The sequence below is a fragment of the Leuresthes tenuis genome, unplaced genomic scaffold, assembly GCF_036924035.1.
Source record: "Leuresthes tenuis unplaced genomic scaffold, fLeuTen1.0.hap1 SCAF_7, whole genome shotgun sequence".
Classification (NCBI taxonomy): Eukaryota; Metazoa; Chordata; class Actinopteri; order Atheriniformes; family Atherinopsidae; genus Leuresthes; species Leuresthes tenuis.
This window is the reverse complement of record NW_027325361.1, coordinates 11,092,340-11,109,235: the sequence shown is the minus strand read 5'-3', so window position 1 is coordinate 11,109,235 and position 16,896 is coordinate 11,092,340. Positions and strand designations below refer to the sequence as shown.

At 38.0% G+C, this 16,896-nt stretch overlaps 1 protein-coding gene across 1 annotated transcript; it reads right to left on the bottom strand.

Moving 5' to 3' along the window:
* Positions 1-4,249: 4,249 nt before the first annotated feature.
* LOC140311282 (N-acetyllactosaminide beta-1,3-N-acetylglucosaminyltransferase 3-like) lies at positions 4,250-16,037 on the bottom strand. The gene is made up of 2 exons (XM_072388672.1): positions 15,978-16,037; positions 4,250-6,444 (listed from the first exon to the last, which is right to left on the bottom strand). Exon 2 carries the CDS (start codon positions 6,432-6,434, stop codon positions 5,286-5,288), a length of 1,149 nt encoding a protein of 382 aa, XP_072244773.1. The 5' UTR covers positions 6,435-6,444; positions 15,978-16,037; the 3' UTR covers positions 4,250-5,285.
* Between the last annotated feature and the right edge of the window lie 859 nt (positions 16,038-16,896).

Here is a 16,896-nt window from a genome sequence, read left to right as displayed (position 1 = left end):
AATGGAGCAAAACCCAACAATACAGAAAAGCACAGTAGCAACAAAGAAGCACAATGACCATAAGATACACAAAAGCACACAAAGTGCCAAATGAGATCATTATGAAGAAAAATTATTCATTTTAGATCCAATACAACCAAATAGGACAAAAAAATAGGACAGATTATTAAAGACAACAAAATTGAAAGAAATATATGAAATGAATCAAATGGAATAAACTAGTGTTTGTTGCATGTATGCTCTGGGCTTTGGTCAGAATGTGTCATTCTCAACATTCTCATCAGCAGCTTCAAATACTGTACTGTTGAATCAAACCCTCTCCTTAATTGTTAGTAATAAACAGTGCAATCCATATAAATGGTAGATTTATTACAGGGTCGTTGTAGTGTACTCTAATTGTTTTTGACAAGTATACTTCATAAAGTGCCAAAGATATGTGTGTATGCGTGTGGTCTTCTCTGTCCTCCCGCTGCCTCAGCAGAGCAAAAAACATCACAAAGGACAGCTCCCACCCTGGCTTTGATCTATTTGACCTGTTGCCCTCATGGAGGCGTTACAGGTGAATCAGAACAAAGACCAACAGACTCAAGAACAGCTTCTTCCCAAAAGCCATAACCACTCTGAACACATGCACTGATATGTATATACTTTTTGCCTATGTGTTTGCACTGAATGAGGAGTTACTTTCAATCTCATTGTACTGTGTATAGTGACAATAAAAGGCATTCTATTCTATTCTATTCTAATCTGTGCTGTCGATATGTCATTTTGCAGTAACAACAGTTTGACTCAAGGGGGAGACACTGCCACATGTTTCCCATGGAACCCAAACGTCACAGCTTTTCAACTGCTGTGCACAAATTGCTTCTTACTAAAAGAAAGTTCTCACCTTCACTAAACACAAAAGTTGTTAAATGTTTTTAATTATGCCCATTCCAGCATGGGTGCCAGAACACAGTGGCTGAATGTCATCATATATAACTAATTTTACAGGCTATTTAACAGTTACAAATCAATAAACAATTAAATTAGGCTACTTGATTGTGTTTTCAGCATGCGTTATATGGGTTATACATACATATATATATGTATATATATATTTGTGTTGGCTTTCACCATCTCGTCTGCAATTTAGTTTATTCCTCCACAGGTGGCAAATTATGGTGGATTTCAATGTTGGGTACATATTAGAAGAGTTGGAAGTTTATTAGATTTACTGTTCAACAGATATGAGTGAAAATAACTGGATTGGTTTGGTGCATTTTGCACATTATCCGTGACTACACTGTTGCCTCCTGAAAAGGAAGGTAATCAGCCAGAGGAGGTTGGCCCCTTGGTTTAATTCACTGCTACATGCTTTAAAGCAGGCTACAAGAAATAACTGCTTACTATCCATTGTTGATAGAAGAGAATAAGAACAATCCCAGGTTTCTTTTCAGCACTGTAGCTAGGCTGACTAAAACAAATTTTTCATGGTGAACTTGGATAGTCTTGTCAACTTACACTGCAATTTCATATGGTATTCTAATGGATGATTTAACAAAAATATATAATAATGCTATCAAAACAAGCACACTTCAAGAAACTCAAAAGACAGTTTAGCTAAAGACACTCCACTATCACCTTCCTTATAGTTACATCAAGCAAAGGCTGATTATATGAGTTTTTTAAACCGACACCAAAACTGAAAAAGGGATAAATCTGATTATTGATATATCTACTGATATTGTGAATATTGGGCTGGAATGCATGGGAAGTTTTTGTGGACAGCACTTTTTTTATATATATTTGAAGATGGTGAAAAGAATGACAGATTACAAGACAGAAGAATATATTCACATATTATTGGAAACCAAAAATACAACAAAAACCATGTGAAAGCACAATTAAACAACCACCTTTACCCAAGCTCATTTCTCAAGGCCTCCAACTTAAGTTTCAGGTGCTTTCTCCCATCACCAAGATTTAAGAGTACACTCTGGATAAAAATCAAAGAATCCAATCAGGGTAGTTCAAATGGAGGGCAAGCAAAAGTTCAAAATCATAAGTGCATCTGGTTAAAATCTGTGAGACGTTACAACCTTACCTTTAAGGATGACTGACACATGGCGTGTGTCCAGCGGAATTCCAGCACGTAGTTCTTCGTCATCGACCACAGTCAACAACTCATCCTGCACAGTAAAAACACGTTCAGCATGCCATGCCAAATGATCAGGCAAAGTACAACCAATCATAGAATTCACCACTACTGGCTCTCAGGTCTTCCTAAAATCAATGTTACACAAATCTGAAATTAAACCCATCTTGTTCAAATTAATTTAAATGGTGATGGGGATTTTTATTTTTTTTCAAACAAACCAATTCAAATGCTTGTGTGTACGGATTGAAAATTCAGAATTGGGTAAATTTTCCCAAATTTGCATGAATATTTGAAATTCAAATAGAAACTAAAAGCCACATCCACACACCTTAGGAGGGATTTTGGCCCACTCCTGTTTACAGAAACTCTCTATATCCTTTATGTTTATTGGCTGTTGCTTGTCAACTCTAAGTTTCAGCTCACTCAACTGATTTTCTTTAGAATTGAGGTGTGGTGACTGGTGACAAAATTTTGAGGTACAGAGTGAGGACAGTTTACCTTATCAGAATGTTGGAAGGGGAAAGACAGTGTTGCTCTATTTAGTTCTTCAAATGATCAATTTTTCTTTTAAACAGTGTACCAGCTTAATAGTAACCCACACATTCAAACAGTTCATGCAGTATATCTGGAGGAAATGCTGTAACGGTGGAAATTTGAGAGCTGGTCAGAGAGGACGCAACTGTGTTTTATACCATAATTCTCTTGACAGACATTTTTCTGTGCAACTAGTTTATCACTTGGTTCTCATGTCAAAATAACCCATGGCTGCATCACATTTTAGCAACTTTTTGTGGGTTGCAAGAAAATAACTGCAGAAAAAGAAGAACAAAAACTTACATCATCTGATTTGTACAAAATAACAAGTTACATGGTGAAGAGGGCTGGGAAGTGCTTTACTGGCAGGCTTGCTGGAGTCCAGTTAACTGCACACACATTGTAGGTATTTTATTTGTTTTGGGTTTTTGTGATTTCAAAATCATCAACATAAAGAGTCCACATCTGAGAGAAGTGGATTCTGCTGGTAATATGTGCCATCATGGTATGGCAAATATTGTCCAGGCAACTGAGAGGTGGTTTCTTTGACTTTCTCAAGCACATCTGTTTTCTTTTTTAACTGCTACAGAGATTTCAGAATAGACACATACATGTAGGTACACTGTGATGATTTGCGTAATGATGATGACAATGACATGCCTGCCGCTGGAGAGTTTTCTTCACCTGTCTGGATGTTGAGACGGAACTTGTTTCCCCTGAAAGGATCCCACAATCATGGGTGGTGGTGTTGGGCCTGGGCCCTGGTGTCTGGGCGCTGCCTTGCGCCCTGCCTGTGTGCCCTGCCTGTGTGCCCTGCCTGTGTGCCCTGCCTGTGTGCCCTGCCTGTGTGCCCTGCCTGTGCCTGGGGGGGTCTGGGTTGCCACTGGCCTCTGAAGTCTTGTCATGTTACTGAGTTTAGCAGTCTGAACTGAGCTTCTTTGACTGTGTGTTGTGGGTTGCCAGCAACAGTTTCCAAATGCAAAATCTGCATATGGAATCATTAAAGAGCTGAACTTACTAACTTATTTTCCCTACTTTTCTTTGGATGTAAATAAAATCAAAATAGGAGCTTTAAAAAAAAAAATCTCCCCTTTAAATCCATATTCGTGTGAAGTATGTTTTAGTTAACGGCTCACATAAGTGAAACTGTACCAGTGTCTAATGTTTATTCAGTTCAGCATAAATGGTTAAACCGTCTAAAGAGAAACAATCTCCATTAAAGATTTAATACTTTCTCCATCAGGTGTGCATTGGAAAAGATAAAATAACAGGAGATAAAATTTCAGGATATGTAGGACACAGTTTCATTTCAAAGATGTTTAATTATAAAAATACATAATATATTAACTCTTCTTAATCACCATGAAACTCATCTACATTTGAATATTTGCAACTCTGTATACATGTCAATTAATTAATTGGATTACCAACACGAGTCATCTGGCTGTCTGAGTGTGTAACAGTAGTTAATACCCAGCTGTAACAACACAATCCCAAAACAATGGTACTTTTCATCCATTATTCATTATTCTATTTAGAGATAAATAACATAATCTGTGATCTTGCACCTGAGACCACTGTTTGCCATAGCTGTGGCCGTACTAAAGGGAGTACAGTCAATTGTAAGAAATCAAAGGGCCTACACACCCAAAATAGTTCAGGGCTTTAACCTCTCCTACCCATACATCTGGCGAGTCAAACCTCCCAAAGTAATGCATCGCTTTGTTTTTAATGTATGCATTGAGCAGTTTAAAGAGACCATAGAGGCCTTGCTTTAGTAATGTATCAGTCCTTGGTTCCTTTTTTGCACTCATTGGTAGACCAAATGCTCCTTATAGTATAGTTTGTCATCTGAAATTATCAATTTTTACAAATTTTTCTATCTGTAGCTAAATAGATAAATATGCTGACACCAGCAGCATTATTTTAGTGAACATTTTGACCAGCTGAAATGTTTGTAGTCAACTTGTTTGGAGTGAACATCCAGTAAGAGAGTCTTGACTTCAGCATGAAAGCTTGTAGAGAATTATTCATATATAAAACAGAAAGCTAAAGGTCATGCTATTCTTCACAGCTAACACTGAACCAGTCACCACACCTTATCAAATTATTCCTTCCATATATTCTTTTACAGTTTCAACTCTTAAAAGCTTTACAAATATCCCTACTCGTACTTGTGATAGCTTTCATCAGGATCCATGTCTGTGTGGCATGTTTGAATTATAAATAGCAACAGTGGCAGGTGAAAGAAACTAAAGACACTTGAAGCATTTAAAAAACTAAAGATCATGATAACATTCTCAACAGTTGAGAATAAAGCAAGTAAATGCTGAGCTAAAATTTGTCAGGCAGCAAAAACACTAAGTTTTATGTCAACCTTATACCTGAAAAACAGTTTTACATTTGTCTCAAAGTTAGCGCTATATGCAAGTCTATGCAAATGCTGTACCAGTACACCATACATTATAAACCTTCCTTTTATTCACAGAACACAGGATGAGTGCCTTCACCGAGTAAAAGCTGCTCATATAGAAAAAGAAAGTCCAATTATGTTATTGTACCAGTACAAATGGACATTGTGATGCGCAGTAACATAAGAACCAGCTGTGAATCATAGCTTGAGACTATTGGGGCTTTTCTTGGGAGGACTACATTTCAGATATGGGTCACGTATACTGTGCCACATCAAATACATCTGAGCTGGAACAAATCTGTGTACAAGTAATACATCTTTGAAAAAGCAAGGATTATATTCATCTGATGTGACAGAGGTAAGGTGTAATCCTGCTGTCTTCACCCCCATATGAGAGGCAGGACCAAGTCCTGCTTTGGCCAGACACATCCCCATGTAAACATCATCAATGGGAAGAATAGGTATGGATTTGGACATATCATATATAACCATTGCTGTATAGCCAGAGAGAAGGAAGCCGCCACCACCACAGTAAGGTGGGTACATATTTGACTCCTGCACCTGAACTGGGACAAAATACTTACTACCTGATGATCTAATAGGCCCCACATTCTGGATTAGATGGCCAATAAACAGATGCTTGCTTCCATCATTGTCTACAAGGCTTTGGAGATACAAAACCATGTTGTCTGTGTTTGCAAAGACATCGTCATCACCATTAAGCAGGAAGTGAACTTTTGGACAGTTTCTTTCCATCCATTCCAGGAATAGAATCTGCTTCAAGGTCAGGTTGTAAAATGTGTCACTGAAGTCCCACTGGAGGATGTCACCGAACTCCCTTTGCTCCAGCGCTAGCAGTTTGTTCAGTCGTTCCTTCTGAAATCCATCACCCGATGTCCCTGAGATGAAGATCCTTCGAATCCACACACCGTTGCTCAACCTCTCTTTGGCCCAGGTTTTGCGTAGCACCTCACGCCGCTCGTAATTCATGGGGGAGCTTTTAATAGCAAGCAGAAGAAAGACTTCTCCAGATTTATCAGGTCCTCCACATTTGCCAGGAAGGTCCAGTAGCATAGGAAAATGGCGACAGTGTCGATAATAGAGAAAGTCTTGGATATTTTGAGGAAGGGTTGCAAAGGCTGTGATATTGGCAGCAGTAGAATTATGTTGACATTTTGGCCAGGAGTATACGTAAGAGTTTTTTTTGTTGATTGGCCTTATTTGGTTGTCTCTCACATTTATGCGGGGGTGTACACTTTTGTGGTCAGCTGAATATTTAAAGAAATGGAAGACCAGCAGACCAAGAGCTCCTGCTATGATGACAGTTCTTGTCTTGACTTTAATCATCCTTGAAACTCTGCAGTGACAAGACAAAAACACAGTTTCATAACAAGACATGTCATATAAACAAAGACATATGCTACAATAATAATCATTTCATAATTAAAAAATAATTTGACTAATTGCTAAATACCTGACTAAGCAAGTCTAAGAGTTTATGGGATAGTTAGGTTGTTTTAAAGAAGGGTTATGGCACAAAATTTGGCTAACTAGTGTGTCCTGTGCTGATCAGCAGTCTGTCAGAACTTATATCCCTTATATCTTAAAGTATGTGCTTTCAGGTTGTTCCAAGAAACAGACATCCTGGACACAATATATGTATATATTTACATAATCGAGTTTTTGTAATCACAGCTGATCAGCATGAGGATAACCTAAACAGCTGTGGTACACTGCCTTTTGGCTCTGCTCTCTGTCTTCACCACAAGAGTGTGGTACAGTCTGCATCACTAAGTGGGGTTACATGAGTGCCATCAGATCAGATTACTGGCTAAATTACAGTAAGACTGAGACTGAGACTATTGAGTTATTCAGTTCATGTAGACACCTTAATCTGACAAACAAACGCATCGGGTTACTTGCAATCGGATTAAGACCCTGAGATAACTCGATCCAAATGTACACTGAACATGCATATCGACGGCAGTGGATCGGATTAAGCGTTCTGCGTATGCTCGAGATTTTTTCCCAGGATCGTCACACGGAAGGCGAAGGAGACGATATTGTCTTTTAACCTGATTTTAACATTTGCGTGTAAAACTTCTTTGTGTACTCTTTTAAAACCGCTCTATAAATAAAATGTATTATTACTGTTGTCGCCGCCGATGGAAAGAAATAAACAATCTCATCATGTAGACCCACTGACTGTCCTGCTTGACAATCCTACTTCAGTCTTTCATTACTAGTTCACAAGACCCAGAGACATGTAAAACTCCTCCACTTAAGGGAGTAGTTTATCCCCAACCCAGAACAAGTCACCCTTTTCCAGCTAAGATACATGGCCTCAAACTTGAAGGTGCCAATTGTCATCCAAGCCACTTCACACATGGCTACCAACTGCTCTAGTGCATGCTGAAGACCACAGCTTGATGAAGCAAACATCAACTGCAAAAAGCACAGATGCAATCCTGAGAGAAAAAGTAGACAATCTGCCCTTGGCTGCACCTACAAGATATGTCTATAGAAACTAGTCAGTCATGCTCATTACTAATGTTGTTATTATTGATATAAAACAACATTACCACTTGATCTATGAACTAGATCCAACAAACAAGCTATTCTAGTGCTACTTTGGCTGACACAGCTGTGTAATGTGTAAAGGAGTCAGCACCTTTCATCTCGTACATAGGTGTGGCCCAGTAATGGTGTGGTCAGCTTTTTCTGTTCATGTTTTTCTGTTGTCACAATGCAGGGGAAGTGTTGTCTACATCAGCCCCTTTTGTAACAACATAGTGTGTAACGCTTTTTGAAAAAGCTGTTATTAATTCTTTAAAGTCAGAAGTTTGTGAGAAACCATATTTCTCAAATGAAAATCCTTTGCAAAAATAGACGAGAGAAAATGTCAAAGATTGTTGCCTGAAGTGTAAAAACATACGAATACATCTTGAGCAGGGTCATCACAGAACACTAAGTTGTAGTTTATGCTTTAACGTAATTTTGACGACGTCGGTATTTAGTAGCGTGGACCCCTCCGCCGTAGCCTGACGCGCACCTCCAAAAAAATCTAATTACACGTCACGTAGACGCGGGTCGTAAGGACCGTGATTGGTCCGCTCAGAACGTAATTTCTGCCAGCCATTAAGACCGGAAAAGGCACCGGTCTTAATGGCTGTATACGGCGAAGAAGCTCTTTGACATTCGAAATTATCTAAAGTGCATGTGTTCATCCAGGTTGTAAATTCACACCAGTGAATTCAGTGTTGTAAATTCACCCGTTCCCAGTCTCGAACGGTCATACAGACCACCCCCGCGAACGTCTTCTCTGTCGCCTGCGCTTCAACATTTGCAATTTAAGCATTTTTTCTTTAATATGAGCTCCAACTGCAAATACAGCTGCTCCACCTCAGTTGCCATTGTTTACTGTTGTTAACTGTGACCGGAAGAAAAAGCAAGGATTCAGCTATAACCCCTGAAACAAGCTGTGGACAAGTGACATTTTGCTGAGTCTCGGTTATCATGAGCAATCTAAGAAGAACAGAAACCAATTATATGGGCATAAATCTGGTTTGGGAACAACAAATAAAAACACTTTTTGGCTGTACATGACAGATGAGAATATGGTTGGTGAGCATGCAGCAAGAATCCCGAAACAATAGTCCAACATACACAATAGACAGGCATTCCACTGTGCACTGTACTTCCTCTTATTGTCTCTTTTATAGCTACTTTCTTTCTTTGAGAGTTGTTTGTTCTAGCATAGTTTTTCAGTTTCTGTCTTGCTATAAACTGTGTTCCCACAGTTGCTGTGCAATTTCACAAGTCCGAAATCATTATGACTCAGCATTGACATGCTATGTCATATTGTAACTTCAAATCATTCATTAATTCTCTTCAGAATCTAATTTAAAATTGCAACACATGACTTCCGTGCCTGCGTTTGCAAAGGTTTTATATTAACAAATATTATTGTACGTTTAAAATAAATGTGTAACACCGAGACACAGTAAGCTTGGTTAGAGAGACTTGTGTCTGTGTAAGTTAGGGAGTTGGGCCAGGGAGATGCAGTGAAGGTCATGTAGTTTTCACTTTCTTCCAGTGGTTTCTTCCAATCATTCAAACATGCCAAATGTTTGAATGATTGCCTTGTTGCCACTATCAGTCTGAGTGTGGTTCTCTTTATTTCTGTGGGCCACAGACAATGATTTCAGTTGAAACGTAGATCTGAGAGTCATCTACATAGTTGTGGTGGGACACATTATATTTGCCTATTAGCTGGCCTAATGGGAGCATGTACAAATTGAACAATAGGGGTACTAGGATGGACCCCTGGGGAACCCCATAGGTCATAGCTGTTTGGTCTGAGACACGGTTACAAATTTCAACAAAATACTTCCTGTCCTCGAGATAGGACATGAACCACTTTAAAGCACTACCAGAGAGTCACACCCAGTCTTCTAACCTCTGTAATAAGATTGCATGGTCAACTGTGTTAAAGGCAGCACTCAGGTCCAGCAGAAATAAGACTGAGACTTTGCCTGCGTCTGTGTTTAGGCGGATATCGTTTGTCACCTTGATCAGAGCTCTCTCAGTGCTGTGGTGGGGCCTAAAGCCTGATTGGAAAGCATCAAAAGTTGGGGAGGAAAAAAAAGAAGCTACATATCCAAAAATAACTTAGTATTCACCAGCCAGACAATAATGCTGGCTGCATCAGTTTCATTCCTAGCCATGAGCATGCATACATATATAAACTGTAAAAAAGTCTTTGGGGAAAATTAGTGAATTTTAGCTGTAAGCACATTTAGATGACACGTACCCACACACGCACGCACACACACACACAAAGACACACACTGGATTTTAAAATGCATGTGAGGCATTACATTTACAGTTGTGACAGTGCCAACACACACCTTTTCAGATAAGGTTTCACCAGTGTGTGAGTCTCAGAGGCCCACTTGCAGAGCAGCATGACCCTCTGAACAATGAGTAGAGGCCAAAAGATATGAGCACTGAGTTTCAGAGCAGACATGAGGTAGCTTGGCATCTGTCCACAGACGCCTTTCCCATAGCACTGTCTCATGGGGTGTGTGGTGGCAACAAATCAAACGATGTCATGTTTTCTCAAATTGGTTGAAAAATATCATATTGGGAAGGTCAAACATTGAGTTATGACACACTAACAGTAATTCATTTAAATGTGTTCAGTAAAGGGACACGCCCAACACAACAATCCCCCACAAGTCTATTAAAACTATGTTGCAAAGCATAAGGATACTGCCAAGACCAAAAGTGACAGCATAAAAGTGTTAAATATACCATGTTTAAGTTGAGGTAAACAGTCAACAAGAAAGTTAAGAGGTTTGTGGTTTTTTTTGTGCCATCTCTGTTTTTATTTAGACTGTCAGGAGGCTTTCTTTAAAAAGTAATACTGTATACTGTAAAATATGATATATGGTGTTTTTCATAATTGTTGAAAGCCATGCATTACCCATATTTTGCCCCAACCTTCATGCATAAAATCTTGACAAGATAAGTCAAAAATGCACCAACAGGTATAACAGTAAGAAAGTACAATGGCCCAATTAAAGAATACTGAGTTGAAACATAAATGTATCGCAGAGAGTTCAACAAAACCTAGCATTCTATAAATCAACTTCTTTGATAAAGGACAAAAACATTGTCTTTTTTTTTTTCCAGTAACGCAAAATACTGTATTATTGACTAAAAGAAAATGTAATATTTTTTAACATTCACCTGAAGGGAATCACTCATCTTCACCACTTGTTTCAGAATAACCAGTTTATTTATATGAATACACTAATTCAGAAATTTGGAGTTCTGTCACCCTCAACAATTGAAATTTATAATCAAATTAAAGATAGATATAACTAATAGCCCACTACAAGCCTCTAAATTAAGTGAAAAATTATCATCATGACAAATTCTAGTTTAACTCAAATTTATAACAATACTTCTAATATCTAAATGGGAAAAGGACTGGCTTTCTCCCCCAAACCCAAATTCTGGACTAAAATACGCAAAAATATATTTTCTCTGAATACCGATCAAAATTTATAACTCATACAGTATAAATCACAGATGTTTCAAATATATTTCTAATGGGTTTTACAGACAATGACTTGCACACAATGCACCATAGGGAGCACTGACAATTACCTTAATTCTGTATGGACATGCCTACCTATTAATTCCTTTTGGGAAACAGTAACAGAAAAACTATCCACTATTTATCATTATTATGACATATTTAGTTATTTACTATACTCTCTGCAGAATGTGTCCACCGTTCTGTTCTGCTGTTACTGCACTACTATACATTTCATGTATATGTTTCATGTATGGTAGTGTGCCAGTATCTAATCTGTTATTATTATTATTATTACTAGAATTATTGTTTTTATTATTATTGTTATTATTAGTGGCAGTAGTATTGGTATTATTATTCCTATTTAATTATGGTTACTATTATTGTTATAAATATAGTCATTGTTATTTTTCTTATTACTATATTTTTCTCATTACGTTATCCATGATCAACACCATAGTATTCAAATCATGATCATATGTAACCTTGGCTCCCATGTCCTATATTGTTCTGTTTTACAGTAAAACAAACAGAAAACGTGTCATTTGAAAGACATTTGAATGTTCAAGAGATGCAAGCAAATATCCTGTCTTGACAGGTCATGACAAGGCATAAATGCAAATTAGACTTAAACGAGCTGTGTTTGTCTGGTTTTGAAAGCAGTGTTACTCCTACATAGTAGCTATTACCATTACCAACCCAATTCCCTCATGGTCACTAGGTACAAACTTAATTTTTCAGTTTTAGATTACGGACTTGTGTTCACAGCAACATTTGATATATTATTATTTATTTATTATTGTTTTATTAATTTCAATAAGGACTTGACTAGAATAATGGGGACTTTCTCCCACGTTTGTCATATACTAGTGAGGTTTATTATACCATTATACCACTAATAACTGATTTAATCTTAACATATACTGGCAGGATAAACCAGATAGCACCGCTGAACTTGTTGCCTGTGTTCATGTAAACCATTACAAAAACTGATAAACTGTTTAGCCCACAATTTAAAATGACACAATGAATTCAGACTCCAATACTATTTTCTACTCATGTGAATGATTTATCTCTTCCAACGTGGCAGGTAAAAAGTTGGTTATCAGATTATGTATCATTATTACGAAAATGGAATGGAATGAAAAATAAAGACAAATTTGGAGTGGTGCTGGAAATGTAAACCGAAGGTAAAGACAAAAACAACATAATCTCGATTAAAAAAAAGAATGGACAGAAGTCTAATTATGTTTGGAAGTGGATGTCCACAATCACAATCATATTTGAAAATACAACCCTGCACTGGCAGATGTGTTTCTTCCCTCTCTGTCCTAAACGTTTCCAACCAGCAAAGCACCAGCACATCCAGCTTCATGTGTGCTAGAAACAGACCACTTCTGACTGGTATCAAACTCACTGCTGGGTCAAAGTCTTCTGTTTAACTAATTCATCCCGTGTAACTTTACAGGTTGCTCTCTATAGGCTATCTTATGTGGTTATTTTACTCTGAGGAGACCTGAATTGCAGTATGCTGAAAATATCTTGATCAATGTAAATGAAGGAGCAGCTTCAGCTTCAGCCTAGTTAATTATTACAGTTGTAACTGCTGACTGACTGCTTGAAATAGTTTTTGTTCCTGTGGTTATACACAATAAGGAAATAATAAAAGTCAGCAACAGCATACTGAGTAATGACAGTCCTGATGCAATTTTTTATGTCAAAGTCAACATATATATATACATTTCTATTTTAAAGAAAATCAAGAAATTTTATTTTTATTTTTTACATCTGTAACACTGCATAACCATGGCAACAGTTAAGTTGTTTGCATGTGGGGAAGCATGAGCAGCTAATTAAGCTTCCCAAAGCCCAAGTAATGCCTGCAATAGGATGCACAAACAAAACAAAATAGAGAAAAAGGAGGAAGAAGTTTAAACCATTTCTTCCCTTGATCATCATGGGAAGTGGGAGATCACAGGTGGAGCAAATGGAGCAACCTGGAACCTTTTTTTTTTCTCTTTCTCCCCTTGTCCTGTCCAGCATTACAGCAGCAGAATTGTAATCTGAATATCTCTACATCAAAGAAGAGAAATTTACAACAACCTTGGCCCATGAAAGCATTTTGGGGAGTTTTCTCAGTCCATCTTTCCACAGACCTGTGCCATAAATTTAGGTGAATGCATTAATAGCTTAGTGCTAACTAAGCTGAACAAACAACGGACCCTCTCAGGAGAGTATTGGGGAAAACCAGAACAGGACCCTTCCGACCCTATATGATTCGAAGTAAATAATGGTGACAGTTTGCCCCGACTTTGACTCAAGCCAGAGACAGTCGCTGCATGGACCTCTCAAAAGGATCTCACCCAGAATCACTTTTTAGCTGAATCTTGAAACTGTATTAAATGTGCTTTATATCTTTGTACAAGTTCTTTCATGTTCTCAGTGATATCACAAGCTGCATTTTAATACCTTTTTCATGATCGTACATGGAAGGATACGAAAGAAGTAATTATTTTGGAAAATGACTAATCAGCTTATGGAGCCACATTGTCCCCGAGTGGTTCGTAGTACTGAATAGTTAAACCCAAAACTAAGTCAACAACTTGCATATGACATGTGGCATTTATATATTATATTTATATTTATATTATACATTATATATAATAATAATAACTATTAACCAATGCTTCAGCTGTTTCTTATTGTATTCCATGTTTAACACAGGAAAATAACATTCTTTGGTTAGTTATTCATGCGTCATAATTTTACAAATATCCATCTGAATTTTGAGACTCATAACCATCATGTTATGTCATGTTATGTTGTTTTTATGTCTTTTATAGCCTAAGTTTATGCTACATCTTCACCCTTTATATCTTAACAAGTTATGGTGTTTTTAGAATCCTCTGAACAAATGTTTATGAGACGGAGGAATATGAGGGGCCATACAAGACATAATTCATTCTAGCTCTCTCACACACATACGTTCTCCTTTCACATACATATATTGTCCTTTCACACACATACATTCTCCTTTCACATTCATATATTCTCCTTTCAAAAACATACATTCTCCTTTCACATTCATACATTCTCCTTTCACGTACATATATATTCACTCACACACATACATGCATTCTCCTTTCTCACACATATATTCTACCCCCCCCCCCCCCCCCCCCGCGCCTCTGCAACCCCATATTGCTACTTCTAGCTATTATTAGAAACAGGCAAATAAACACACCAATTCACATTAGGCTATTGCTATCTGTTGGATTGCACGCATAGTACTCAGAGACACTGACATGACGTCATAGTGCACACCTTTATCTTTTGTCCTTTTCTCTTCTTCTTATTTCCATCTGTTCCTGAATTGGGAACCTGACAGCTTTTTTGACTTTTTATTTTCTATCCTTCACTAAGCACGCACTTGACTTGAGAATCTGTAGCGCAAAAGCCTTTGACCTGACATAATTTTGTCATAATTTCTGTTTTCTTCTTATGCATGATGCACTGTACAGTCTAGTAAAAAGATTTTTTACACAACTCTGGTTTTAGCGAGCCATATATTGATGGAACTAGAATGAAAACAGACTCCGCCCCCAAAGCTGAAATCTTCCTCTTAGACACTTCTCCTCGTTGCGCCCTTTCACTATTGCGCCTTGGACGACTGCCCACTCCCCCCCCCCCCCCCCCCCCCCCCCCCTCCCCCTTTTAAAGTAGCTGATTCTTCAATATGTTGATGCTGTTTGCTAAATTGATCGACAGATTACGCTTAGAAAAAGTCACTTCTTAAGACGATCTAGGCATATTGATAATATTTTAAAGAAAGCTACTTCCTAAATTGAGCTTTTTTCCCCCGCCCATTCAAAACTATATTTTTAATTTCAGTCAGAAAGAAAATAGTACATGGCGCTACAGTCTATGGAACGCTCTTATTCTTATTAAACCTTCTCACATCTCCGTCACACCAGCCAGTATGACACTAAGTTAAAAACTACTTTCAAAGGTTGCTTTAACTCTGGCCGTTTCTGTTTCTCCTTTTATGTTCCCTATATAAAGAATGAGTTTCAAAGCATCACCAGCTTACAAACACTCCCCTCTTTACACATTTTTAAAGGTTTTTAAAGAGTTTTAAAAAAAAACTGCGTTAAAGGAAACCTGTTGCTCTTTTTGGTTAGTTTTACACCCCAAAGCAAAACATTTTGGCTGTAGTTGATCTGAACCTGTCTTAACTCCCTGCGACATATTTGGATATCATTTGAAATAGTCTTTCTTATGAAACTTTAATGTTTAAGGTTTGTTTTATGCTGCCTTTTTGTCAGGACTCCCTGGAAGAAGAATTTTATCTCAATGGGATCTTTAAGATGGAAAAAACAAACAAAGAAAAAAAGAATCGCTTATAAAACATTTGACTTCATAAAACTTCATCCCGCAGTCAGGGATGCAGAAGTCTTAAGAGTTTGAGGATCAAGCGAAACTTCAAGTGACACAGCGGTATTTTACAGACGAATGACACAATAAAGCGGAAATATATGTTTCCGTGACCCACGCGATGGTTTGATGGCTTTTTGTCCAAACGCATCGTGTGCAATTCAGTGAAGTAGTTGCATCCGTTTTAAACATACTGAATAATGTATCGATTCAACTTGAGCGCAGAGTTTCAGTTTGACTGTTATTTCCCGTTAGCGCTTCGCCAGTTCACTTGAGTGATCAACCTTCCTTGGTAGCCTAATAAACCACATTTAACATAGTTGATGTTAATAGTACCAGCGTTTTCTTACCCGTTCACAAAGACTTGTCCTCTTGCCTGTAGTTATATGCGATCATTATGAAGTCAAGTATCCTTAGCAAGCATGCCTTGTCTCCTGCCTGCAGGGCGGTGCCTCTTCTCTGTTCAAACCGAGTAAGTGTCATCTGTCGCGTTATCAGTCCATCGATCAACTCTTCGTTGTTGGTAGTATCTGTAATAGAAATATAACAGCATGCCAACAGCTTCGGTCAATGACTCTTTATAATGAATGTTCTCCTTATGGTTATGTATGTTTTTTTTCCTTCCAACAATAATATTTCCCTTTGGGAATTCATAAAGTTTTATTTAACTGAATATGACAGTACAGTGGTTTGGTGGTTAGCATTTTTCCTCTCAGTTTGAAGATTCCTGGTTCAAATCTTGGCTGGGCTTTTCTGTGTGCTCCTCCTGTGCCGCATGGGATCTTTCCACATATTCTGGCCTCTTTCCACCGTCCATAAACATATGTTTGTTTGGTGATTGTAAATTGAACCATGGGAATAAGTGTGCATGGCTGTTTGTCCCATTTGTCTTTGTGTCGCCCAGTGACTGATGGCTCAGTGACCCTGAATTAGATAAAGACGGTATGAAGAATGAATACATTTAACTGAATTGATTTTAATTTCATTGTGGCTGTGCTGTGGTCTGGTGGTGGTGCTTGCTGCCGCATCTCAGCAAGAAGGTTCCTGGTCTGAGATTCAGAGGGAAGTTTTTCAGTTTTCCAGGCACTTCCTCCCACAGTCCAAAAGTAGCATGTCAGGTTAGCTATTGATTCTGAATTGACCACAATTAATGTGCATGGCTGTTTGTGTCAAAGTGCCTTCTAGCAGTAGAGATAAGATAGACTCCAGCCCCATATTAATGAATGATCTTAACTGAATATCCACACTACATAAACTGTAGTTTAAGTG